This window comes from Geotrypetes seraphini, chromosome 11 (genome assembly GCF_902459505.1).
Source record: "Geotrypetes seraphini chromosome 11, aGeoSer1.1, whole genome shotgun sequence".
Taxonomy (NCBI): domain Eukaryota; kingdom Metazoa; phylum Chordata; class Amphibia; order Gymnophiona; family Dermophiidae; genus Geotrypetes; species Geotrypetes seraphini.
In genome coordinates this window covers 125423626-125449817 of record NC_047094.1, presented here as the reverse complement: position 1 = coordinate 125449817, position 26192 = coordinate 125423626, and the positions used below count along the sequence as shown (strand labels likewise).

General features: G+C 44.5%; 1 protein-coding gene across 7 annotated transcripts in view; it reads right to left on the bottom strand.

Annotated features, from left to right (window-relative positions):
• Nucleotides 1-26192, bottom strand: part of ARHGAP33 (Rho GTPase activating protein 33) — a 251481-nt gene that overhangs the window by 34763 nt on the left and 190526 nt on the right. For all 7 annotated transcript variants that reach the window (XM_033962518.1, XM_033962514.1, XM_033962513.1 and 4 more), the window contains 5 exons: nucleotides 18907-19009; nucleotides 17093-17237; nucleotides 13840-13922; nucleotides 9306-9413; nucleotides 8710-8855 (listed from right to left, as the gene is read on the bottom strand). In XM_033962518.1, the coding sequence (XP_033818409.1) occupies nucleotides 8710-8855; nucleotides 9306-9413; nucleotides 13840-13922; nucleotides 17093-17237; nucleotides 18907-19009 (585 nt within the window). The remainder of the gene's footprint in view (nucleotides 1-8709; nucleotides 8856-9305; nucleotides 9414-13839; nucleotides 13923-17092; nucleotides 17238-18906; nucleotides 19010-26192) is intronic.

Below are 26192 nucleotides of genomic sequence, written 5' to 3'. Positions count from 1 at the left end.
AATCAATAGAACTATTTTAAATTTATTTATAACCCGCTGTCTCGCACAGTTCATGGCAGTTAACAGGTAAGTATACATAAATTGCACAATATAAACAAACACTATACAAAATAATAAAAAAACATCATTCCTGTGAGACAACCAATATCAACGTAGCTGCCTGGAAAGTAATTCTTAATACTATTCTCAGTCCTTTGAGCCGAGAGAACAGAAATGCTAAAGCTTCGTCTTGAAAGTTGCCTCTGTTGCTTTGAATCTGTTTCTAGATGCTGTGTAGCGAGAAGGATCAGAGGGCAAAACATAGCATGCTGAATAGCGAGATCAAACAGCAGCACACATTCAGTGCACTGCACAGCGAGACAGCCAAAGAGCAGCACACATCTAGCATACTGTGCACCTGTGTGATCGAAGAGCGGCAGGCATTCAGGGCACTGTGCAATGAGATGACCAAAGAGCAGCGTAGATCTTGCATGCTGTGTGGCGAGGTGATTAAAAAGCAGTAGGAATCCACTGCACTGCACAGTGAAATGGCCAGAGAGCAGCACAGATCTAGCGCATTGTGCAGCGAGGTCAAAGAGCAGCACAGAATCAGGGCATTTTGCAGAGAAGAGCAGCAGATGCAGCACGATGTGGGTATTGGTATTGCACAGATTCTAAAGCATCCTTCAATTCAAAGGATGCTGGGTAAATGAGAGACTGCAAAGAAAGTTATTCAAAGCCAGAGCAAAAGCAAGTGGCCTCTTGCTTGTAAAGGCATTGCTGAAGGTTAGCTAAAAGACTGAGCAGCAAATTCCCCAGATCTATACAGCTGGAATTAGGAAGCGTAAAGAAGGGTGCTGCCAGCAAGAAGCTGCAAAATTCCAGTTACCTTCTTCACCAAGAGTGATCTCAGAGATGCCCTGTTTCACAAGAGTCTGCCATTGGGAACCTGGAATCGGGATTAGCTTTTCAGTGCCTTTGGTGGGCGCCAACCAGCCAGCCTCTTCCTGTTGCTTTCCCCAACAGTTTGCTTACACCTAATAAATGCAGAGTGACTCGGCTGGGAATCCTTGGATGTAGGGTGCAATATTACACATGTGAGGGCCACCCAGCACTACAGCCCCAACTTCCAACAAGGGATCTCAGGATCTGAACCAACAATATTTTGATTGAAAATGCAGGAAGGGATGGGATTGGGAGCGAGTATGCTGCTAGACTAAAGAAGTGGTTCCAAATATAGGAAGCTCTTTTTCCTCCTATTACCACTCCAGTGTTACTTTAACCCTACTATACCTTGCCAGAGAAAGAAATCAAAATGAGAATAAAAGGAGACAAAGGTGAAATTAAAGCATTTAATGACCAAAATATTTGCTGTAGCTGGTTACAGGGACTTCCAGTGAATCACTGGTTCTAGTTTGTCCATTTCCCATCTCTCAGTTATCAGAAAATTTAACATTCTTTTATGCCATAAGAGACATCATCTCACAAGCTTTCAGTTTTGTTTCATGGTCCCATTGCTGCTCCTACCAGTTACTGGTCATGAGGGAGACCTCAGCCAAATCAGTTTATCTCCATCACTTTACTAAGAGTCTGATATATAAGTTATATTTCCAAACTGGACATATGAGAAAAAACAAACAAATCTAGGGTATTTGTCAGAATATTTTTCCCAGATTTTGTCTTCCTGCTGAGGCAGGTGCTGGTGATGTAAGCAAAATTCCACTTCTGGGCCAGCATGCACTACAATGATCATCCAAAGCTGGTACCATTTAGAGAACATGTAGTAAAAGTCAGGCACAGCCGTTGGTTTTGTTCTCTAGGTTATACCCAATCCTGGATCTCTTTCTCCTGCCTCTGCTGGACTTTACTCAGTGCCTCCTGCAGCGTCAGGAGCTTGCGTTTCTCAGAGCGACGTGACATCTTTCGCACATGCAGTGGAGGCACTGGAAGAGAGGGAGGTGAAGTGTTTAAAATTAAAGAATGGGGCATTATGAGATCCGCCTGGGATAGTGTCTACTGATTTCATACTTCAGTGTCAGACATTGCATGTGCTGAAATCTCCAACATGCAGTAAGCACCCAAGTGTTGCCAAGACAGCGATGTTGAAGCCCATGGCAGAAATGCCAATGAAAATAGGCAAAGAAAGGGAAGAAAGAGAAAATATAAGACAAAGAAATTGCAGAGAGTGAGAGAGAGATAACAGAGTTACTTACCTGTAGCAGGTGTTCTTCAAAGACAGTAGGCATATAGTCTCACATGTGGGTGACACCATCCACGGAACCTAATACAGACACTACCAAGTGCACTGTCACTTTAAATCTTTAGGCAGCGCCTTCCCATACAAAGTCAGCACACAGGATCATCAGTTCAGTAAAAAAAGAGCTAAGAAGCCAACCGGGGAGGTGGGCGGGTTGTGAGAATATATGCCTGCTGTCCTCGGAGAACATCTGCTACAGGCAAGTATCTCTGTTTTCTCCGAGGACAAGCATGCATTATATTTTCACATATGGGACTCTCCAGTTGCCAGGATCATGACTCTGGAAGAGGTTTAATACTGAATAAACATGATCCTAGTGAAACCCAATAGGGCTAGAGCAGTGGTCTCAAACTCAAACCCTTTGCAGGGCCACATTTTGGATTTGTCGGTGCTTGGAGGGCCTCAGAAAAAAATAGTTAATGTCTTATTAAAGAAATGACAATTTTGCATGAGGTAAAACTCTTTATAGTTTATAAATCTTTCCTTTTGTCTAAGTCTTAATAATATTGTCATTTATAGCTAAAGAGATATGATCAAGAAACTGTTTTATTGTACTTTTGTGATTATGATAAACATACTGAGGGCCTCAAAATAGTACCTGGCGGGCCGTATGTGGCCCCCCGGCCGCAAGTTTGAGACCACTGGGCTAGAGGGAAAATTGGTGCTCAGGAAGTGAAAAGATTCTACAGAGCAGCTGAAGGTTTTCCCTAAAGGTGGCCAAAACTTTATTTTACCAAGTTTGGCAGACAGCAGCAAAATCTCTGAGCCACTGATGTTTTTTTGTAATATCACTGTCTGTATGCAGTCTCTTCCTTTGTAAAACGCTCTGAACTGCTTGTGGGATTGCGGTATATAAGAATAAAGTTATTATTATTATCCCAAACATGCATAGTTATGCAAGGATGGTGCTGAAGAGTTTAGTATAATAATAATAATAATAACAATTTATATACCGCAGGACCATGAAATTCTCTGCGGTTTACAATGATTAAAGATGTTACAGATTGAGTGGAATAAACAAAGTACAGACTTGGTGATTAACAGTTCTAGAGATCATTTGTTGAGGACTAAGATTGCATAGGTTGGTTTCCTAAGTATTTCAGGAACAGATGTGTTTTTAGGCGTTTCCTGAATTCCCTATAAATAGTAGGCACGAGTAATTGTTCTAGATCTTTACCCCATAGTGCCGCTTGATGTGAGAAAAGATATTGGTGGTGACATTTAAATTTACAACCTCTAACCGGTGGAGAAACAAAGTTCGGGTGTGAGCTTCGCCTATGTCTGTTGGTTGTGAAAGAGAAAAAGTCTTGTTATATATTTTGGGGCTAAGCCATAAAGTACCTTGAAGCAAAAACAACCAAACTCGAATTTCACACATGCCTCCATCGACAACCAGTGTAGAAGTCGATAGGAAGGTGTTACGTGATCAAAGGGAATTCTGTCTGCCTTTGGAGGAGATCCTCAGCTGGCGATGCTTGGAGATCCCTAGCAGCTACAGCAAGGATCAGGGGGCCCAGGTCAAAAAATAAAGGGGGGCCCTCCTAATCCCCTTACTTTCCTGCCTCCCCTCCAATCTCCCTACCTGTTATTACTATCATACCATCAGATCCTCACCAAACACAGAACAAATGATCCCAAAAATTTAACTGGGAACCCAAGGAAGTTAAACTTGGCATGTACTACAACTCTAGAGAAATCATAATAGAAATGTATTTCCTTTACTACTGAACATAATACAAAGACATCTGTTATGCACATTTCCCAAAGTTAACATTTCATTTCATACATTCAAAATTAATGCTTTTTTCTATCTTTATCTGGACATTTAATTATTCCATCATATTAGTTCCAGTTTCTCTTTTCTGCTTTCCTGTTTCTCTTCTGCTAATTCTCAAGTTGTTCCTCTCTCGTTTTGTTCCCTCATAACACCTACCTTTGATATATTGATCTTTAGCTCTTTAGCTCTTTCTTCTTTTTATCTTTAATGCTTCTCTGTTCACTTAAATTTCACCCTTTTTCTCATTCTTTTTTACTTCTGTTACATATTTTTTAAAAATCTCCTTTGCTCACCCACTAGCTCTCCCATTCCCCATCTCACTCATTCATCTAACCTTTCATTCCCTTTCATCTTCAATCAATTCCCTATTACCATTTCTGCCCCATGTAATCACTATCCTCTTCTCATTTGTTTTCTTCCCACCCCCCTTTGTCCTCTCCCACATAGTTCAATTTCCAGCTTCTTCTTCCCTCCATCCTTCTAGCCATCTCCTTCTCCCATCACCATCCTTGTTAAAGATGCGCTGTAAATAAATAAACTATAAACTACCCTGATATCTCCCTGTCCCTTCCTTCCCCTTGCCTCTTCCTGTCACTTTTCTCTTCTCTTCCTTCCTATACCCTCCCCCATGTCCAGCACCTCTCCCTCTTTTATCCTTCCCTCCAATTGTTCAGCATCTCACCCATACTCCTTTCTGTTCCTGGATCCATCTCCCTCTTTCTCCCCACCCACTCCTGTGCATATCTCTTTCTTCTTCTTTACCTTCATGTTCAACCTCTCTTATTTCCTCTAACTTCCTTGTGCCATGGTTCCAACATCTCTCTTTTTTCCTCCCCCCTCCCTATGCAGCATCCCTTCCTCCCCTCACCCCCACATCTAACATTTTTCCCTCTCTTGCTCCTTCCCCCTCTTGCATCTCTCCCTCGTACCCTATGGAAATAAATATACACTAGCCTGTGTTCAGTCTAAGTATATTTAAAAGGTGGGATTTTTTCCAGTTCTACAACCCCAACTCTAACGATCTTCCCTTTTCCCAACCCATGTCAAACAATTCTCCCTCTCTCTTCCCTACACCTCATGCAGCATCTCTACCTCCCACCCAACTCCACGTCCAGCAAATGTTCCTCTCCTCCCCTACATCCCATGCAATATCTCTTCCTCCCACCCCATGTCAAACAATTCTCCCTCTTTTCCCCTACACCACCCCATGCAGCATCTCTCCGTCACACCCCACCCTAAGCAATATCCCTCTCTCTTACCTCCCCCACGTGCAGCCCCTTTCTTTCCCTCCATGCATTCTCTACCAATCTCCCCCCTCCCCCGCTTCACATATTTTTCTATGGAAGGGCTTGCCGGCAGTAGCAGCAATTCTCTTTTTTTTCCAAATCTTTATTCATTTTCATTTCATACAAGTGTATAATATATGTACTAGCCATCTTCTTAAATCAGAAAACACTTGCTGGGGTTAAAAAAAAAAGGCGGAAGGTATTATTATTGCTCAGTTTGTTGCAGTGCGATCACACCTCCATCTTGTGCGTGCGCCAAGCCACGCCCCCTAGTAGCAGCAATTCTCAAACACTGCTTGCAGCTAACTCGGAAGCCTTTCCTCTGCCACATACCACCCAAACAGGAAGTTGAGTCAGTGGGTGCAATACCCAGCAGAGGGGAGACTTCCAGATTAGCCGCATGCAGCTTTTGAGAATTGCTGCCACTGCCGGATATAAGGTGGATATGCTGAAAGACCATTCATGAGGCTGAAGAAGCCTGCTCAATCTGTTTGCCAGAACATTCTGCTTCCCTGCCAAATAAACTGCTCTGAGAATTATTCCACAAGCAATTGCCCAAGTTCAAATTTTGATTGCTTTCATACAAAGGGGATGAAATCTCATTCCCCTTTGTTTCTTCAGACAAAACACAGCATCTTTGTTGTCTGTACGTAGGAGTACTACCTATTGGTATAGACCAGTGTTTCTCAACTTCTTCAATCCAAGTACCTCCTAAGTCTAACAAATATCAACCGCATACCCCCACCCAAGCTCTGATGTCAGAAAGAAGGCTTCCAGGTCAGCCACGTGCAGTGGCTGCCCACATCCCTGCAACAAGTGCCATTGAAAGCAGGAAGGAGCAGCAGTCCATCTGCAAGGAGGTAATTAGGATCCCCCGCTGACCCGGAAGGCTTCCCTCAGATGTCAGCGGAGGGGAGCAGGCAGGAAGGAGGGCATGGGATTTCCAGCGGTGGCGGTGGCTTCGGCGGAAGCTGGCAGGCATGAAAGAGGGCATGGGATCCCCAGCGGCCATTAAGCAGGAAGGGAGACCAGCGCAGTGCACACTCCCAACAAGTGGCTCGCTTACCCCTAAGAGTACGCTCATTGCGTGTTGAGAACCTCTGGTGTAGACGGCCCTGGAATGTTTTGAGAGTATTGCCCTTTACTCATAACTGAAGAACAGTAATATGCAGGTTTTGTTCTTGGTGAGACCAAACTCCCTGAGTATGGAGATCATATAGATGAGCTCCTGCACCCGGCACTGCGACATCTGTGGTTAGGAGTTTTTTATACTGAAGGGGCTGGAAAGGTAGTCCCTGAGTACGGTTGTGTGCTACCGGCCACCACTGGAGAGAGCGATGTAGATCCAGAGTCACATGTATCAAAACAGAAAAGGATCCTGTGGCCTGGGATCATTGGATTGTTAAGAGTCCATTATGGGATTCTGAAGAGAAGACATATTATTGGGGTCACAAAATCATCGATACCATATGATAGAGAAGACGCAACATCTGGCTTCTGGGAAATACATTTGAGGGTGGATATTGTCTGACATGGGTGAATAAGATTGTCAACCCTTTACTTGGATAGAAAAGTTTGACCCTGAATAGTAGGGAGCTGCATTCCGACAGAGACACACCTTTGAGATGGAGGAGAGGAATCAGAAGGTATGCCATAGGATTCTTCCGCTGACAAGTCTGGGAGTTCCTCATTTGAGTGGTTGGAGAAATCTGAATCAGATTTCTGAAAATATTCTCTCAAGGTGAAGCAGGAAGCGTGCATCAAAAGAAGCATTGAGTGTATGAGGCAGGAGTCGATGATAACGCATGTGCCAAATAGGTCCGTGTTGAGCCCGATGCTTGACATCGAGCAGATGTGTGTGATCTCACCCTCAAATCAACACATCAATGTATTCTTAGACTGGACTGAGGCAGGCATTGGTGCCTTTAAAGCTTGTGATGACTATACATTAACCCCAATAGCTCTTGTTTGAGCATAGCCCGAATCACCTCCTGAAGAGTCAGCATCTGCACCTGAAGAGACAGTGGTGTAGAAGCAGTCTGCAGTGCCAGTTGTCTGGGCACAGGAGACCTCAATGTCGAGGCACACCTAGGAAGAGACATTTGCAGTGATGACTAGTGACCCACAGTGCAATGATGCATTGAGGAGATGGACAAGCCTAGAAGGGGAGGAATGTTTACGTTTCTTACTTTTCATATGTGAAGTATCCCTCTATGCATGAGGCATGGATAAAGATGATGTTGAGTCTTGTCTCTGAAGAAAGCCCAATTGTTGGCACTCTCTATGCGACATTCATGCACACAGAGTCGATATCAAGGCCGGTGTTGATGCAGGTTCCCAAATCCCCCACCATGGTCAATATTGATCCCAAATTGAAAGGTTAATCACACTGGATCTTTTGGTCTTTTAGTGACCTCTTTTGCATATGCATATATCATAACAAGTGTCCCAATGGTCTGGACCCAGACACTGAATACAGCAATTATGGGGGGTCGAGCATGAAATGGACCGATTATACTGAGCACATTTCTCAAAGCTACTCAGCACTCTCCGATATGGAGGTAAAAACAGCTGATGCAAAGACAAAAGGCTTGATGGCCTGGGGAGCTTGGGTAAAGTATATTGAAATACATCAATGCTCCCTGGAAGGAAAAAGGCCTTGAAGTCACCCAAAGGACAAAAAATCAAAAATTGACAGAGTTTGATGAAACTCAATAAAAAGTACTGCAGAACGATAAAAATGAAGAATTATGAAGAAAACAATAAGATTTTAATACTGGGAAGGCACAAAAATCTTCAAAAGTTTGGTGCATTGGGAAGAGACTGAAATTACAGCTTCTCAGCTCTGCAGAAAATTTAGAACACATGGTCCCATGTGCCAAAATTAGGTGGAAAGGCACCTGCATGAGCATGGTGCGAGCACTGCCTAAAGATTTAAAATGACATTGCACTTGGCAGTTCCATGGATGACACTACCCAAGTGTGAAAATATAATGCCTGCTTATCCTTGGAGAAACACAGATACCCTACAAAAAAAAGAGGAACAGGAAAGACACAAATGTGCAAACAGGGGAAACAAGTATAAGAAACAGACAGTGGAACAGGGAGAGAAGGAGAAAAGAAATGGGCAGCAGGATGAAAGGATGAAGGAACGTTCAAGCACAGTAGCCTTTTTGGAACCCAAAATCTCCTGTTCCTCTACAGCAGGGATCTCAATTCCCTCCTTGAGGGCCGCAATCCAGTCGGGTTTTCAGGATTTCCCCAATGAATATGCATGAGATCTATGTGCATGTACTGATTTCAATGCATATTCATTGGGGAAATCCTGAAAACCCGATTGGATTGCGGCCCTCAAGGGGGGATTTTGAGATCCCTGCTCTACAGCATGCTACCTACCTCCTACACCTTACCTGCGCCATCCTTCCCAATAGAGGTGAACTTGTCACTAAAGAGGATGTCCACATTATTGAGGAGAAATTCCACCACTACTGACTGCACTCGCACTTCCTGGAATGCATCAGCTCCATTCAGCCCCACTGACTCAATTTCCATGGACCTGTGAAAGTGAAAGAAGTGTTAAGTAGGACTGTGGGCCATCTCTCTGTGTAGCAAGTTCACTACCCCTGATGCACTTCTGGCTTGATATATTCCTAGGCCTGAGAATCTAGTTGATTGTTCATAGTTCTGCAGGGTTGATCCTCAGGGGGAATGGTATGTTCATATGGGAGGGGGGTTGTTCATTTGTTTTGTTTTATATTATTTGTCCTGGAATTGTGTACTAGAAGATGAAGATCATTTGACAGATTTGCTTAGTTGTATATGTTTTTCTGACTTCATCATGTGCGTAGACATTATTTGATACCTATTTGTATCGGAAAGTTTGGCCACTTATAGAGTAATTTTATAAAGACTTTTTGGGAAGTAAAATGACTACTATATAATGAACCCACTCATCCACCAATCCCAGCCAGAGTGAAAGTACATACAGTAACAAGATCACTCTTACCGAAGGAGGTTGGGTGCCCACACAATAGCAAGGTTCTTCACATGCATGCTGGTGTCCAGGCTGTGTGTAGCCAGACGGGCTAGATGCCGCATGAGGAATTCCAGGGTTCTGAAAAAAAACAACCCCCAAGGTATATCAGAGTCAAGTAATGTAGTAAACTAAACTAAAACTTAACTTTATATACTAGGTCTTCAACCAGAGGAAGCTCGACGCGGTTAACAATAAGTTTAAAAATCTGCTAAAATATAAGGGGATTAATTTTCAAAATGTTTAGCAAATAGAAAAGTTTTTAAAGATTTACGGAAAGATTGGAAAGAGCTGGGACACCTCAAAATTAAAGGAAGTTCATTCCATAATTGGGGAAATTCAAAAGCCAGAGAAAGGCTGAAATTCTTGACTCCTTTAATTCCTTTCCTTGAAGGGAGGGAAAGTTTAATTCGTTGAGTGCCTCTCGCATATGAAAATCTATACACATTCCATAGAAGAGGAACAAGAGGAATAAAAATACCATATACAATTTTAAAAATAATACATATACATTTAAACTGGATTCTGAGATAAACCGGGAGACAATGAAGACTCAAAAGCAAAGGAGTCAGGTGGTTGAATTTGCTTTTTCCATAAATCAAATTCGCAGCGGTATTCTGAATCAACTGTAGTCTTTGGAGGTAGATCTTTGTGATGCCAAGATAGATAACATTACAGTAATCTAGCCGAGATAGTATAATTGATTGGACCAAGACAGAAAAATGACATTGATGGAAAAGAGATCTAACCTTCCTCAGCATTCGTAAACTGAAAAACATTTATTAACCAGAGAGTTTATTTGATCCTTAAAGATAAGGGAAGAGTCAAAAAGTATTCCCAAAATCTTGGAGGAGAACTCAATTTGTAGGGAGGTTCCAGAATCCAGAAGTACAGTGGAAGGAAGATAGTCCAGTTTTGGGCCTAACCACAGAAGTTTTGGCTGCATTTAACTTCATCTGGACAGACATAGCCCAAGTTTGAAGTTTGGAAATACAGTGGTTTATTTTAAAAGTTAAATTGGTAATATTTGAGAAAATCTAGATCAATATAAAAATGTTATCCACATAGGTAAAAAGCTTAAGTGGGGGGGCAGTCCACCCTGGGCACCGTCGTGGCAGGGGCACCAGCACCCATCCTCCTCTTCCCCCCCCCCCACTGAAGCACACCGTTTCCCTTCCCCCATACCTCTGTAATGTTCCTGGCATGAGCAGCAATCCCCAACTTGCTGTTGTGCCAGTGTCAGTCTTCCTCTGATGTCACTTTCTGGACCCGCCCCTAGGAAGTGACATCAAAGGGAAAGCCGACGCAGGCAGCAAGTTGGTGATGCTGCTGCTCGCGCTGGGAAGGTTAAAGAGGTACATGGAAGGAAAGGGGGTACACGCAGGGAAGAAGCGTGTGGAGCTGGGGAGTGGGGGAGAGACACCACCATCCTGGTCGCCTCTCGCCCTTGATAAGCCACTGATCAGAGTCACAGCCTCAGCTTTTATGAGAGAGGGAAAGCAGGCAAATAGGGTAACTATCCTGGATCCTATGATTACAAGGGGTCCCTGCTTTGCAGCTGAATTGAGATAGTTTTGCACAGGCAGGCACAATCTTTTGCCTAGCTTTCTGCTCTTAATCCTCTGCTGTCATGCTGATTGCCAAATGTGTAGGAGGAGTAGGACGAATGCAAGGGCCCCATGGTCCAAGCTCCAATTTGGTACATAATAAATACCATTCAACACGTCAGAGCCCAGGCTGCGAGTCCTTTGTGTTTTACACTCGTTATACTCCTGTTGCAGCAGTAGAAGTTTAAGAGTAGAAGAAGAACAGGAAGAGAATCAAGACCTGTGCTTGTCTGCATGTTACCAAGCCACTAGATCTCTGGTCAAAGCTACTTCACTTCAATGCTCCAGTTCTGCCAGCTGCTGTCATTCTCATCACATCTTCACTCTTTAGCCCAGAACAGCCCTGAATTAAACAGCCCAAGATATATGAATGTGGACTTGGGACAATGGGATATACTATCTACTCTCAAGTCTATATACCATCTTTGACACAGAGTGCTTGGTTATGGGACACTTATTATAGAGTACTGCTGAGAGCCTATTTTATACGAAATCAACTATTTTATAGTGGGGGCACTCAGACACCCACCTGTCTAAAAATGTGGGCTGGCAGACAGTACATTTGAAAATCAAATGAAAAACTTCTTAGGAAACAACAAAATAAATATTGAATTCCCTACGACTTAATAATTTAAATCGGAATTCAGATACTACATCAAAAATGTGAAAATAAAAATGTAAATTAACAACTAAATTGTTCACCCTACAATGGAAGAGAATTAATTAATTATTCTTATTATTGTTAAGTGCTCAGTTCAAAACACCAAATGTGTCTTATTCAGGTGTAATTGTAAACATCATAGCAATCACCTGCATGCCTTATTCATAATATATATTAGATGTCAACTCAAAGATCTTATCCAATCAGTCTTTCAGCAAGAAAAAAATATATATATTTTTCACTTATCTTAGCAATTGAACTGACTGATGTGTTCTTCAGGCAAATGAGTCATAGAGGGTTCTAAGTTCAAGTTACTGCTGCTGGATGATATCCAAGTGCTCTCAAAAAATACCTGAAAAACCCTTTACTCCAACAAAGTAACAAAGAAAACCAAAAACTGTCCAAATCAGCTGTTATAACTTCCATTGCTTCCTCGACACCGATCGTGTTTCACGTGCCTGACTCATTTGCCTGAAGAACACATCGGTCATTTCAATTACTAAGATAAGTGAAAAATATATATATTATTTTTTTCTGAAAGGCTGATTGGATAAGATCTTTGAGTTGACATCTAATATATATTATGAATAAGGCAAGCAAGTGGGTGTTATGATGTTTACAATTACACCTGAATAAGACACGTTTGGTGTTTTGAACTGAGCACTTAACAATGATTTCAAGTTTCAAGTTTGACCTAATGTTGGAAAATATGCCTACTGGCCCAAAAATATAATTTGCAAAACTGGATGGTGGCAGACCCTCCGGCCTTTTGATATAACTAATTACATCAACTGGCAACCTGGGAAGCCTGAGATACCAGGGGGCCCTGAGCAAGGAAGCTAATATTTTTGAAAATTTGAGACCCTTATGTTCAATCCTTATATCCAAGAGGGCATAGTCTGTTGCATATTTTGGACTAGCCATTTCTCTGTTCAATGAAGGGTGGAATGGGGAAAGGAAGGGGAAAATGATAGGGGGGCAGAATCGTTTAGCTCTGTTATGTTGGATTTCGAGATAAGGGACAGGATTGAAGGGGATGGGTAGGGGAAAATCCTGTACCCAGCAGATGGTGGAGCTGTATTGTACATGGGTGGCTTGGGAGGTTGGGTTAGAGTTTTAGTCAGATAGTGGAGTGGATTCCCTATGCAGGCCTTTATTGGTTTATTGTATACTTCTGCCTGTATTAAGCCGTTTGTTATTCCAAAATTAGGATCACAAGTCGGAGGGAAGGGGGGTTGCTCAGTTTTGTTCAGAAATATTTGATGACTTGTTGAAATTGTCTTTATTTTTTTTTCCGATATTACTCTGCACATGACGAAAGTTTTTGTTTTCTTGTACAAGCTATGTTATTGGCATCAATAAAAATTGTTTTACCATAAGCAGCCTAAGACAAAGGTCTATGAGTGACTACAGTTTTCATTAGTGAAGAGCAGGAGGAAAGGAGGGACAGAGTTTCTCTGAAACTGCAGCTCTGATTAGCAAAGGGAGAGAACCTGATGGAAATGAAGATTTGGGGATGCTTATCAGACTGAGACTTCATGATGAAATCAGTAGATTGCCTGCAATCTGTGCCCATGGCCTGAGCTCAAATCCCACACTAGGATTTCTGTCGGGTAGCCAGCCTCTTGCCAACTCAGTCATCCATCTACTTTCAGTTGGGAAGTGAGTACCTGGCCTTAGCTAGGGGTTAAAGATGACATGCTCTCTGGATAAGTGGTCCTAAGTTAGGATATTCACAGCACTAGCCAGACAGTGCCAATGAATATCCTTACAAACCGCCTCTGTAATATGCAAATAATGTCAGAGTGATCCCAAAACTTATCCAGATAATGGCAATGTCGTGTTCTATCCAGGTAACTTATCCACATAAATTAAAACAGATAGAATGCTATCTATGTATTTATCTAGATAGCACACAATATTGCCGTTATCTGGATAAGTTTCAGCCTTTATTCAGATATTAGCCTGAATATTGGGATATTTTTTGACTGCCACAGCCAATGTTTAAAAAAAATGAACCACCATTAAAAAAAAAGCCACAATGCTGACCATGGTGGCTTAATATTGACCCAGACATCACCATAAAACTAATGCTGAAATCAACAACAAGCCACACAGTTACTAAGAAATCTGCGTCCATGCTGTTTTTGTAGTGTCCATGAAAACAGAAACCTAGGGTAGGTGAGCCCTCAGTTCAGTTTCTGTAATGACCTTGTTAAGAGTGACCTCATCTCAGTACCTGTAATGGGGAGGAGGTAACTGCTGTATGACATCATGCACACGGACCAATCGATCCTCCTCATTTTGCACAGACATGGCTTCCTGTGAAAGAAAGCAAGAGTAATAACGTATATGGCAGTCTTCTCAACATCTACCCATGACCTTTATCTCCAAGGACAATGACATCCTACTCTCTCAAGCCATGCATTTACCAGAAAATGCAATCCCACTCCTCCAACCCCTGCATTTCCAGGGTCACCAGTACACTTCTCTGACCACCACACCTAATTCCCTAAGCCCTACCCCAAGAGACAATAGTAGCCTCCTTCTTTGACCTCTGCACCTTCAAGGTCAACAGTAGCTTTTTCTGAGAGACCTGTGGTAGTCACCAAAAGCAGTATTTCTCCAAGGACAACAGTAGCCTAAGTCCTCTAAGCCCTGTCCTTCCTTATTTCCCAGAATCCTGCACTTCCAAGAGCAGCAGAGCAGAGTTACTCATCTGTAACAGGTGTTCTTCAAGGACAACAGGACATATGTTCTCACAAGTTTGTCATGTCATCCACAGAGCCCCAATACAGTCACTGACAAGTATTCTACATCTTTTAGAAGCCTTTGGCTGGCCCGACTGTACATGCACAAATGCCTTCCTGTCTGTCCGATTCATGCAGTTGGATAAAAAAAGTATAGAGCATCCCAGGGGAGGTGAGAAGGTATGCCCTGCTGTCCTTAGAGAGCACATGTTACAGGTAAATAACTTTGCTTTCTCCAAGGACAAGTAGGGTATTATCTGGGTGATTTTCAGCCAGTAACAGGCAGTGTGGTAATCACCTGCTGCTGACACTCACTCCCGAATATTCAATGCCAGCACGCAATGTTGAATATCTGGTTTTCGCTGGCTGGCTAACGCATCCCGGTTAAGCTGATATTCAGCACTAAGCAGGCACTGGATAGCACATAAAGATAGGAGCACATAAATATCTGTCCTATCTGTGTGCTATCCTTGCCCAGTCAGCGCTGAATATCGGGGCATAACTTTGACCCAACACCAAAATGCCCCTGAGATAGTTAGCTCATGGTTACATGCTAACTCCTTGGGTTTTGGCCAGGTACAAGTGACCTGGATTGGCCACCATGAGAATGGGCTACTGGGCTTGATGGACCATTGGTCTGACCCAGTAAGTATATTCTTGGTTTTATGTTATAACTGGTTATCTCCTGTTGAATATTTGGGGTTAGCCAGCTACCCGCAATTTAACCGGTCAGTGGACTGACTCCATCCTGTTTATATCTTTTTGAAGATATGGTCTAGAGCAGGGGTGTCAAAGTCCCTCCTCGAGGGCCGTAATCCAGTCGGGTTTTCAGGATTTCCCCAATGAATATGCATTGAAAGCAGTGCATGCACATAGATCTCATGCATATTCATTGGGGAAATCCTGAAAACCCGACTGGATTCCGGCCCTCGAGAACCGACTTTGACACCTGTGGTCTAGAGAATTGAACACAATGTTCTAAATGAGGTCTCAACAAAATACAAGGAAAAGAACCCCATGAGGAAATTGCAGAGAATGAAGAAGTGGGGATGGAACTGTACACATCAACCAAAGATAAACAAGCAGATGAATTTTTATTGAAAAACAATAAATATCTGATTAAAGACTGTTTTATCATTTTTCAATAAATATTCATCTGCTTGTTTATCCTTGGTTGATGTGTACAGTTCCATCCCCACTTTGTCATTCCCCTAAATGAGGTCCCACCAGAGTATCATACAGGGGCATCAATACCTCTTTTTTCCTACTGGCCATACCTCTCCCTATGCAACCTAGCATCCTTACAGCTTTCGCCATCACCTTTTTAAACTGTTTGGCCACCTTAAGATCATCACATACTATCACACCCGAATCCCGCTCCTCTTTTGTGCACAAAAGTTCTTCACCCCTGCAGAGACCCATTTACAAAGTATGTATTCTTCCCAATTAACATTTCCAAATAAGCAAAAACACTTATTGATTTGGAAATATTAATAGGGAAGAATACATACTTTGTAAATTGGTCTCTGCCACAGCAGAGCCTCTAATGTAAATATAAAATATAAATAGTCTTTTTTTTTTTTTTAAGTTCAATGAGTTTTATTAAAGGGTTTTATGCACTTGCACGGACTGTGTCTGTGTATGGCCGTTTGGTGGGGGAAGGGCTGAGGAGGGCTTCAGTGGCTGGGAGGGTGTAGATGGGCTGGAGTAGGTTTTAACAGAAATTTCAGCAGTTGGAACCCAAGCACAGTACCGGGTAGAGCTTTGGATTCTTGCCCAGAAATAGCTAAGAAAAAAATTAAAAAATTTAAATTGAATCAGGTTGGGCAGACTGGATGGACCATTCGGGTCTTTATCTGCTGTCATCTACTATGTTACTATGAATCCCTGGAGGGTGCTTTCCCCTATAACAGCCTCTGGAAGAGTGTTCCAGATTTCTACCACTCTCTGGGTGAAGAAGAACTTCCTTATGTTTGTACAGAATCTATCCTCTTTTAACTTTAGAGAGTGCCCTCTCCACCTTGGAGAGGGTGAACAATCTCTCTTTCTCTACTAAGTCAATTCCCTTCAATATCTTGAATGTTTCGATCATGTCCCCTCTCAGTCTCCTCTTTTCAAGGGAGAAGAGGCCCAGTTTCTCTAGCCTCTTATTGTACGGCAACTCCTCCAGTTCATTTTGCTAAAAAGCAAAGATTAGAAACTGACCTATAACTGGCTGAGTCTCAGCAAGCTCTCCATAACATCATGGATTTTGGTCAAGGCAGACAGCAGGACATCATGTCTGGTTTACAGATGGACGCCTCTGTACCCCTGAGAAAAGAATCACCAACCACCACTACCTTAAAGGTCCATCCTATTTTTATGCAGTAGCTGCTTAAGTAATGAATATCCACTTTAAGCAGATGTGTTAGCGGGCTTAAAAAGAACTGGATATTCAAAGCCAAAATTGACACATGCCAGGCTTTGAATATCTGGAAACAACACCATCAGCAGTGAGCAAAAACGCTCACCACCAACAGCTGAATACTGATCCCGTAATGTCCTATTTGTCCTTAAAGAATAGTCTAATCCTCACAACAGTAGCTTCCTTCCTCACCACAATCCCTGCAGGTCCAAGACAATGGTAATGGATCACCTGATCCCTGTACTCCATTGGGTTAACATCACCCCCCACTCTCAATTTCTGAACCTTGCTAGTATAACCATAGGCTGCAGTCTGTCCCTTCCAGACTCATTACTCACAGCAAACTTGTCATACAGCTGGTAGGTGAGCAGTGGATTTGGAAGCTCTCGAAAGTAGAGTTTACAGAGAGAGCTGACGCAGTGAATGTCTTGTAGGTAAATATCTCGTGCCAACTCTGGAATCCGCTCACTGTCAAACTCATGCCTGTGGCCAAGAAAGAGGTGGGGGAAGGAATGAAACATAGAAAAGAAGAATGAAGACATACAAGTTTCTAAATTTATAGTAATCTTTATGCAAAGAAGTACTAAAATCTTACACTGCCAGGGATGCTCAAGGCCTAGGCAGGAATTCTGTGGCAACACCTAGCAAAACCCTGAGGGCCAGGACAATGTAAGAGAACAGACTATAAAATGGGGAGAGCAATTTTAAAAGCCATTAGCACACTTCTTTTACCTGTGACCACAAAGCAGTAAATCTAAGTTGGGGAAAGTAGAATTGCTTATCTGTAAGAGCAGGATATTAGTCCTCACACATTTGTCATTCACTATGATAGAAAGCTTCAAGCTTAGAGAACTTTCTTATGTTTTTTTGGGTCTGGGCTCAAATGAGCAGATGTCACTCTCATACTTGAGAACTAAGTATTCTGCCTGTCTTCCAGACAAGGGGGAGTACATGTGAGCATTTTGTTTTGAAAGGTCTGTATGCACTTTCTTATGGGTACTTTTGCTCAAAGCTAGTGCAAAAATACACATAAAAAGCACTTGCTTTCCTTTGGTTGCCCGAAATACAAGCAGCTTTATAACTTCCCCTTATATACATGAAAAACTTCAACAAAAGGGGGGGAGGTTTCTTACAATTCACAAACAGCAGCAGAGCAGACAGCAATACAATTTTTTAAAGCAGCAATCACCCCAATGAAGAATTAGGATCCAGAATGATTGATTTTTCCGTAGCCTGTACAGTTGCTGCTTCCATAGTTTGCACAGAACTAATCCAATCGGTTATCCATGTTTCCCTATCCATGACCTTGAGGTACCCACTTGGATCTTCCTTCCTCCTCCCCAGAACCTCACAGCACTTCAATTGAATCTATCTCCTGTCTCCACAGGCATTGAGACACACTTTTGTATAGTTATAATTTCAGTTTTCTTCCCAATGTGCATCACTTTACATTTTCATATGTCATGTAAAGTAATGCACATTGGGAAGAATAACCCAAATTATAGCTACACAATGTCAAGTTTCCCATTAAGAATTACTGCAAAGGAAATGGATTTGGGTATCATCATGGACAATACATGGAGATCTTTTGTTCAGTATGTGGCAATGGCAGCCCCACCCCCCCAAAAAAAAATATCCCAAACAGAAGGTTAGGAATTAATGGGAAAGGAACAGAGAATGAAAAAAAGAATATCATGATGCCTCTTTATTGCTCCATGCTATGACCTCACCTTGAGTATTGCGTGCAATTCTGGTCACAGCATCTCAAAAAAACATACAGCAGAATTTGAAAAGCTGCAGAGAAGAGTGACCAAGTTGTTTTTCAAACACTGTTAAGCTCTGGAATTCATAGCTAGGTTTAAAAAGGGGTTGGACAAATTCCTGGGAAAAATGTCCATACCAGTTTTCAAGGTAAACTTGAAAAACCGCTGCTTATCCCTGGGGGTAGGTAGCAGGAAATCTTGTTACTTTTTGGGACTCTTTCGGGTACTTGTGACCTGGACCGGTCACTGCTAGAAACTCTTATATTCTTATGTACTTTATCTCACTGTGCTAAGGTGTGTATGCAAAAGAAATTCTTTTCAATGGATTTGTGTGCTCCCAGGTGTGAGGACTCCAGGCTCTTCCCCTTGGCTGTTACTTCAGGACTTACCGAAGCTTCTGGATGTTTGAGGAGATGCCAGAGAGGCGGTAGATGCCATCCACAATGCCATGCTTCTCAATGAACTCTGAGCAGCAGCGCAAGACCTGTGGGACTAAGAGAGAAATAGATGAGAGACTGGTGGAGACAGAGAAGAGGGAGCACAGGGAGGATGAGGGCTGAAGACTCTTGTTTTGAAATGAAAGACTGCGCCTCTAATACCAAGTTGAAACACTGCTTATTAATACACCTCTGTGTTACAGCAATGATCATTCTCAGTAACTCAGTAAATTCTTGAATGGCTCTGCCCCAACCTACCTAAATGAGCATTTCATCCTGAAAAACATGACCAGATCCAGGAGAGTCCAAAACTCATTTATCTACCCCCAGTTACCTACCCCTAACCCAGGTCCTACATCTCTCCTCATCTCTTACTCTCCCCTCCGCCCATGGGTCCCATATCTCTCCCTCCTCTGTCTCCAGATGCAACATCTTTTTTCCCTTCCTCCCCCCCCTTAAATGCAATATCTCTCCCTCTGGTTCTTCCTCCCTCCACAACTCTATCATCTCTGCCCTCTTTCCCACAACTGGTTCCAATATCTCTGGCTGCCCCCCTTCCCCAAGTCCAATCTCTCTCTCTCCCTCCTCAATCCCCAAGTTCTGCTCTCCCTCCCACTCAAAATTTCCTTTCTTCATTGAGGACCCCAGCATAGGTTGTCTGCTGCTAACCAAAACCTTCTTTTTGCTGCAGCCCGCCCTTGTGGAACCAGAAGTTACATCAGAAAAGGATGGGCTTTAGTAGAAAGGTGGTTTCAGTTAGCGGCAGACAGCCTAGGCCAGGGCTCTCTTTGGAGAAAGGAACTTTTGAGGTAAAATGTGCAGTGGGAGGAGGGGGATTTCAGAAAAAGAGGAGATGCCGAAATTAGGGAGGGGGATGAGAGTGCCAGATCAGGTAGGGGGTCAAAGGAGAGATAGATGTCAGTCATGTGGAGAAAGAGTACCGAGCCCTCCATTTACTCTGGGCCCTAGGGCAGTGCCCAGTTGCTCAAATGGTCAGTTCGCCCCCAAGTAAACAGTATTTTGTGTTTTCCATCAGGATCTGAGAAACCACACCAAGGGCCCTCTTCTCTCTGTTCAAATATTTGTTTCTTAGTTTTCTCTGTGGAATTGTTTTCCTACTGAATTTTACGCAGTCATACTCTTTGTTTGATTTTGAGTGGCTCATCTGAATTTGACTCCCTTGCTAGGATTCTGCTTCTTTAACTGAGCAAGGCAGAAGGTGTCACAGAGGACAGGCTCATGGTTCACATTAACTGGGTTTTACGGCAGCTACAATTTGTGGTCCCTGGCCAAGAGCTGTCGCTATGATTTTAGACTAGATGGAAAGAAGCCAAGTGGAACAGCAGAGCACCAACAATGAAGCGGATTTCTACCATGCAGGATGTTAAGCAAGGGTTCCAGTGCTCTGATCATGCAGTCTGAGTTGCGCTTTGGACTTAGTGGATCATGATAAACTTTTAGAATGCCTGGCAACAATTGGAATATAAGGAAAAGCATACAATTGGTTTGAAGGATTTCTATCCACCCGTTCTCATCAAGTCAAATTTAATAACGAACTCTCAGGAAAATGGAAAATTCCGCAGGGCTCTCCACTCTCCCCCTTATTGTTTAATATACATTTGTCTTCTCTGGGTTCAAAGTTGACTGATGATATCACTATCATTTTGTCCTTTTCTCAATCAATTCTATACATTAGACATATGGTAGAGGATATATTTATTGAAGAATGGATGTTAGAATTTAAATTAAAACTAAATCATGCTGACCACTCTCCCCCACAGCAGCAAAACGGCAGGAGGGACGCCCAGTCTCTCCTGCCACCAAGGGGGAGGGGTCTAGGCCCTGATTGGCTTGACTGAGCCAATCAGGGCCTTAGACTCCTCCCCCTTGTATCCTGGGATAAAGAGGGAGGAGTGCAAGGCCCAAGAGGAGAGGCCTTAGGAATCTGAGCCAAACAGGAGCCTTAGGCCCCTCTCCATGCATCACATGAAGCACCGAGGAGGTAATGGCCCGCCATTTTGAAGTGCGAGTCTACAAGCGGGACAGACTGAGCTTCCCTCCAGCTTCAACTTCTCTAAAAAGATATGGTGGGTTGGGGGGAGATTTCGGGGTACCTCCGGTGGCAGGAGGGAATGGGCATTCCTCTTGCCTTTTTTTGGGGGGGGAGGGGGAGGGAGAGGGGGAGGGGATGTTTGGGTGAACGCCTGGCACAGGGATGGGCCTTTGGTGGCAGGAGGGACTGGACATGAAACTTGTTGGTAACCTCCAAATACCGCAGCAAAAGCTTGCGCACATCCAAGGACCGCAGCACCTGGTCCTGGGTCTTTGATCTGGAAGGATCAAACGCTGGAAGTCGGACTTCCTGATTCACATAGAAGACAGAAACCACTTTCAGAAGGAAGGAACCATACGCAAGAACACCGCGGTGTCTGTAATACGCAAGAAAGGATCCCAACAAGAGCTTGAAGCTCTGAAACTCTCCGTGACAGCTACGAGGAATACAGTCTTGATAGTGAGATCCATCAAGGACGCCTGCTCCAGAAGCTCATAAGGTGGGCAAGCCAGGGAACAGAGCACCAGATTCAGATTCCGCGTCAGACAAGGGAGGCACAAAGGAGGCCTCAGATGAACCGCGCCCTGTAGAAAACAGACCACATCTGGATGAACCACCAAGGAGCCCTTCAAGACAATAGGGCCAGGCAAGACAAGCCTGCAATCTGAACCCATGGTAAAGTCACTGCAAGGTCATTTTTCAGGCCATACAGCAGAAACTCTAGCACCCGAGGAACCGAGGGAGAAGAAAGATCCTCCTATCGGCTGGTACACCGAGGACTTCTATTTGCTGTGAAGCAACGTGGCTATCACCGCAGTAGAATAGCCCTGGACCGTCAAGGCCATGCACTCAAGAGCCATACTGTAAGACTAAAGTGGTCCAGGTCCTGCAGAGTGATCGGCCCTTGTGTGAGGAGACGAGGGTAACAAGGAAACTGCAACCCTCAACCCCGCTGGAGCCGAACCAGGTCAGCATACCATAGCCACCTTGGCCAGTCGGGAGCCACCAGGATCATCAGTCCACCATGCTCTGCTATTTGACACAACAGACGCCCTATCATGGGCCACAGAGGGAAGGCGTAAAGAAGACCCTCCTAGGGCCAGGGCTGCACCAGAGCATCAAGGTCGTTGCAACCAGCCTTCTTGTTCGCCACAGTCACCATGAGATCGAACACTGGGACCCCCCCATTGGTGAACTATGCACTTGAACACTTTCCAGGAGAGAGATCACTCTTCGGAGTCCAGCGTCTGTCAACTGAAAAAGTTTGCCTGAATGTTGTCCACATCTGCCACATGAGTCGCGGACAGTGCTACCAGATGTCTTTCCACCGAGCAAAAGAGCAACTGAGTCATTTGCCCCCCTGATGATTGTTCAAGGACACTCAGACAGCTCGATGATGGAGACGAGCCTGGAAGTGCAGGAGGGCCAGCCGAATTGCCCTCAGTTCCAGGAGATTGTTTGATCACTTGCGCTCTGAGGGTGCTCACCGGCCCTGCACTGGAACAGACATATAGACGGCCCCCCAGCCGGAGAGACTTGTGTCCATAGACAGTGTCACCTAATCCGAAATCTGGAGTGGAAGACCCCTGGCTAGTGATAGGGAACTCAACCACCACTCCATGCTGCTGCGCACTGCTGCCGTCCAGAACAGGAAGGCAAGCAATGGGGACAACAGAGCCTCCTGCAGAGGATGTAGGCGGGCTCTGGCCCACGAACTACATTGATCATCACCACCATGAGCCCCAGGGCCTGGAGATACTGCCAGGCCGTCGGAGTGGCCAGAAGGTCTCTGATGACTTTCCAAATTTTCTCTTAATGGGACACGGGGAGGAAAACTTTGTTCTGTCCCATGTGAAAGCAGACCCCAGGTACTCCAAATCCTGGGTGGGCTTCAAATGACACTTACGAAGGATGATCACCCAACCCAGACACTGCAACAAGTGAACCACCTGGGGCACCACTGGATCTCCTCAGTCAGAGGGGGAGCCCTGATTAGACAGCCATCTAGATACAGATGGACCAGGACACCTAGGGAGCAGAGATGTGCTGCCACTACCACCATCACCTTGATGAAAGTCCTGGGTGCTGTCGTCAATCCGAATGGAAGAGCTGCAAACTGAAAGTGCTGCTCTAGGACATGAAACTGCAGAAACTTTCTGTGCTCTGGAAAGATGGGGATATGGAGATATGCCTCCATGAGGTCCTGGGAGGCCAGAAATTCTCCCGGTGCCACTGAAGCAATGACGGAATGCACCGTCTCCATGCGGAAGTGGGGCACCTTCAGCGCTGCATTGACCGCTTTGAGATCCAGGATCGGTCTCCAATCTTCAGAGCCTTCCTTTGGAATGATGAAGTATATCGAGTATCTCTCTAAGCCCAAGTTGCCCCCTGGCATGGGCTCGATCACCGCGTATGTTATTTTTGTTAAAGTTATGTTAAATTATACTATCTGTTTTTACCCTATTTTACAATGTATAACCATCTTGAAATAAATAAGGTGGTATATCAAATTTTTAATAAACTTGAAGATCTTACAGTCTGCGGACCATGGCCTACACCCAAAGCGTTTTCTCAGGGAAGCCTGCAGGGGAATCCAGAAAGTACTTGGAGAGAGGACAGAGAAACTCCAATTTGAGACTGTTGCAGAAAACCTCCAAGACCCAGTGGTCAAACGTGATGGTCTCCCATTCCTCTAGGAAGGCCGAGAGCTGCACCCCCCCCCCCCCCATGTGCAGGAGAGAGATCGGGAGCCTGGCGTCAGAATTGTTTCTTAGGGGGAGCTTCTGGATGTCTGTTTGAGGACTGCTGACGGCCAGACCCCCCGAAGCATGGCCTGAAAGAAGGGCACCTCTGCCCTGAGGAGGGGGGACTGGAGTACTGGTGAGGACACCGAAACAGGCAAAAATTAGAACACCCAAACTCCTGGCTGGATGGGACTTGTTCCCTGGCAAAGCCTTGGGTTTGCGGTCTTGTACACTTGCCATAAGGTCATCCAGACCCTGGCCAAACAGAAGCTGTCCCTTAAAGGGTAACTTGCTCAAGGTGGACTTAGAAGAGGAGTCCCCAGACCACTGCCTGATCCACAGCATCCTCTGGGCAGACACTGAATAAGTGCCCAGCTTGGCAAAAACTTTCAATATATTATAAAAGGTATCAGCTATATGAGAAAATCCAAATCATGCAGCACCACAGTATCAGGGTCATAGCATAGTTTGGAGTGGCATGCCTGAGCAATGAAAGACGAGGCTATTGCCGCCTTGACACCGGCCGCAGCTGAATCAAACAGGCGTTTAAGTATGAAATCCACATGCCAGTCATGAACATCCTTCAGGACCACCCCTCCGTCAATAGGGAGGGAAGTACGCTTGGTGACCTGAGCCACAGCTGAATCCACCTTTGGAGAAGCAAAGCGCTTGGTAAAACCGACCGCCATGGGCTAAAGCCTCGCCATTGCCCGAGCGTATTTAAAGGGGACCTTTGGGTTATCCCAAATATCTGCCAGGATATGAACCACATCAGGGTTAGTAGGAAAGGAGGCAGTTACCAGCCTCTGATGACTCATAAGAGAACATTCTACCTGGACCAGCTGATCCGGCTGCAGCTTTAATTCCTGCAGAGATTCTGTAATGAGGTGAGGTCCTCCAAACTAGCAAGTTTGAAGAAGCTGCGTACCATGGGATTGTAAGCCAGGTTCCGGGACCCACACGAATCCTGATCATGGAGCTTTGCCAGGTTTACCACATCTGCAGACACTACCAAACCTCCCTGCAAAAGAAGAGGGATCGAGAGAGTGCCCGATACAATCGTGGGCATCACCCTTTTCCACTCCGGGGTCCCCATCAGGGAACAAAGCGAAAGACCCGGGACCAGCAGAGGCGTAGGGTGGGGTGACCACAGGCATGGACTTCTTAACAAAATACGCCTGATAGAGCATATTCACAAATTCCGGGGGGAAAAGGTCTCCCATGGCGAGAGTCACCTTGTGCTTGGAAGACTTATGAGGCTTTTCTCCAGAACTATGCTTGCGTTTTGTCAATATACCACCAGCACCCTCCCGAGAGCCCTCAGATGCGATTTTCACGGAAATTGGGGCAGAAGGCTCAAGTAGGGTCTCCCTGGAAGTGGAAGGCACCACATCCATGCAAACTTTGGCCCCCCTCGTGGGCCGCAGTGCACGTAGAACATAGTTGCACATCAGACAGCCATCCGCCGCAAATGAGATATGAATCCATCCCATCTCGACCTGAGGAAGTCATCTGTGAAGTTTGGAGCAAAAACGAAGCTTCTAACTATTAAAAATATAGTTTTATTCAAATTGGGAAAAATCCAAGATGGCCGCTGCGGGTGCCGATTTGCATTAAAATAGCTCAGGAAAGGAACAGAAATCCCCCCAAAATTGCAATTTGGAGATTTTAGAGGTGGGGAGGGGTAGGGCATGTAGGGAAACAACCCAAACCCCCTCTTTTTAACCTTTTCCTATCGTAATAAATTTTACGTTACGCTGGTTCCAATCGTAATTATTTTGTATTATTCACCGTTATCATTTACGGCTATTGTAAACATAATGTAAATAAGTCATGTCTGTAAATTCAAATATTTTGTGTTCCTGGCTCTTTATTAGTCCATACAGACTGTTTATCCACTGTCTATGTCATTTTTGGAATGTCCCGTCATCCGGGACACACGATAGGAAAAGGTTAAGACCCCCAAAATCGCTAAAACAATCTGTCAGTCTGTTACTCAATGTTCCATTGTGCTGTATGAGAGAAGCTGCAGGCAATACTGGAACCCATGTAGAGAGATCTAAAGCCTCAGAAAGCTGGATTTCAAGTCTTCTGACTGTCCCACCAGCCCGACCACCACAGCTGGATACCTCCGTCACCCTCAAATACTGCAACAACCTAGCGGAGGCATGCAGTTCGTCTCTGATCCCGATCACACTCCGATCCTGGTCCTGTCGGCTCTGATCCCGGTCCACGGAACCGTTCAGCCTGCGCTGCACACACTAGCGGATAAACCTGGGGTGAGCTAGCTCCCAATCCTATAGCCCCAATCTGACTAGCAGGCTGGCCAGGGAGCTTACTGCAGAGTAGGGAATCCCCCAGAAGCAGACATTCTCCAACAATCTGCGATCTCCGGCCGCAAGGATGTCCCCACAGGAAACCTCCACAGCACGAGGGCAAAC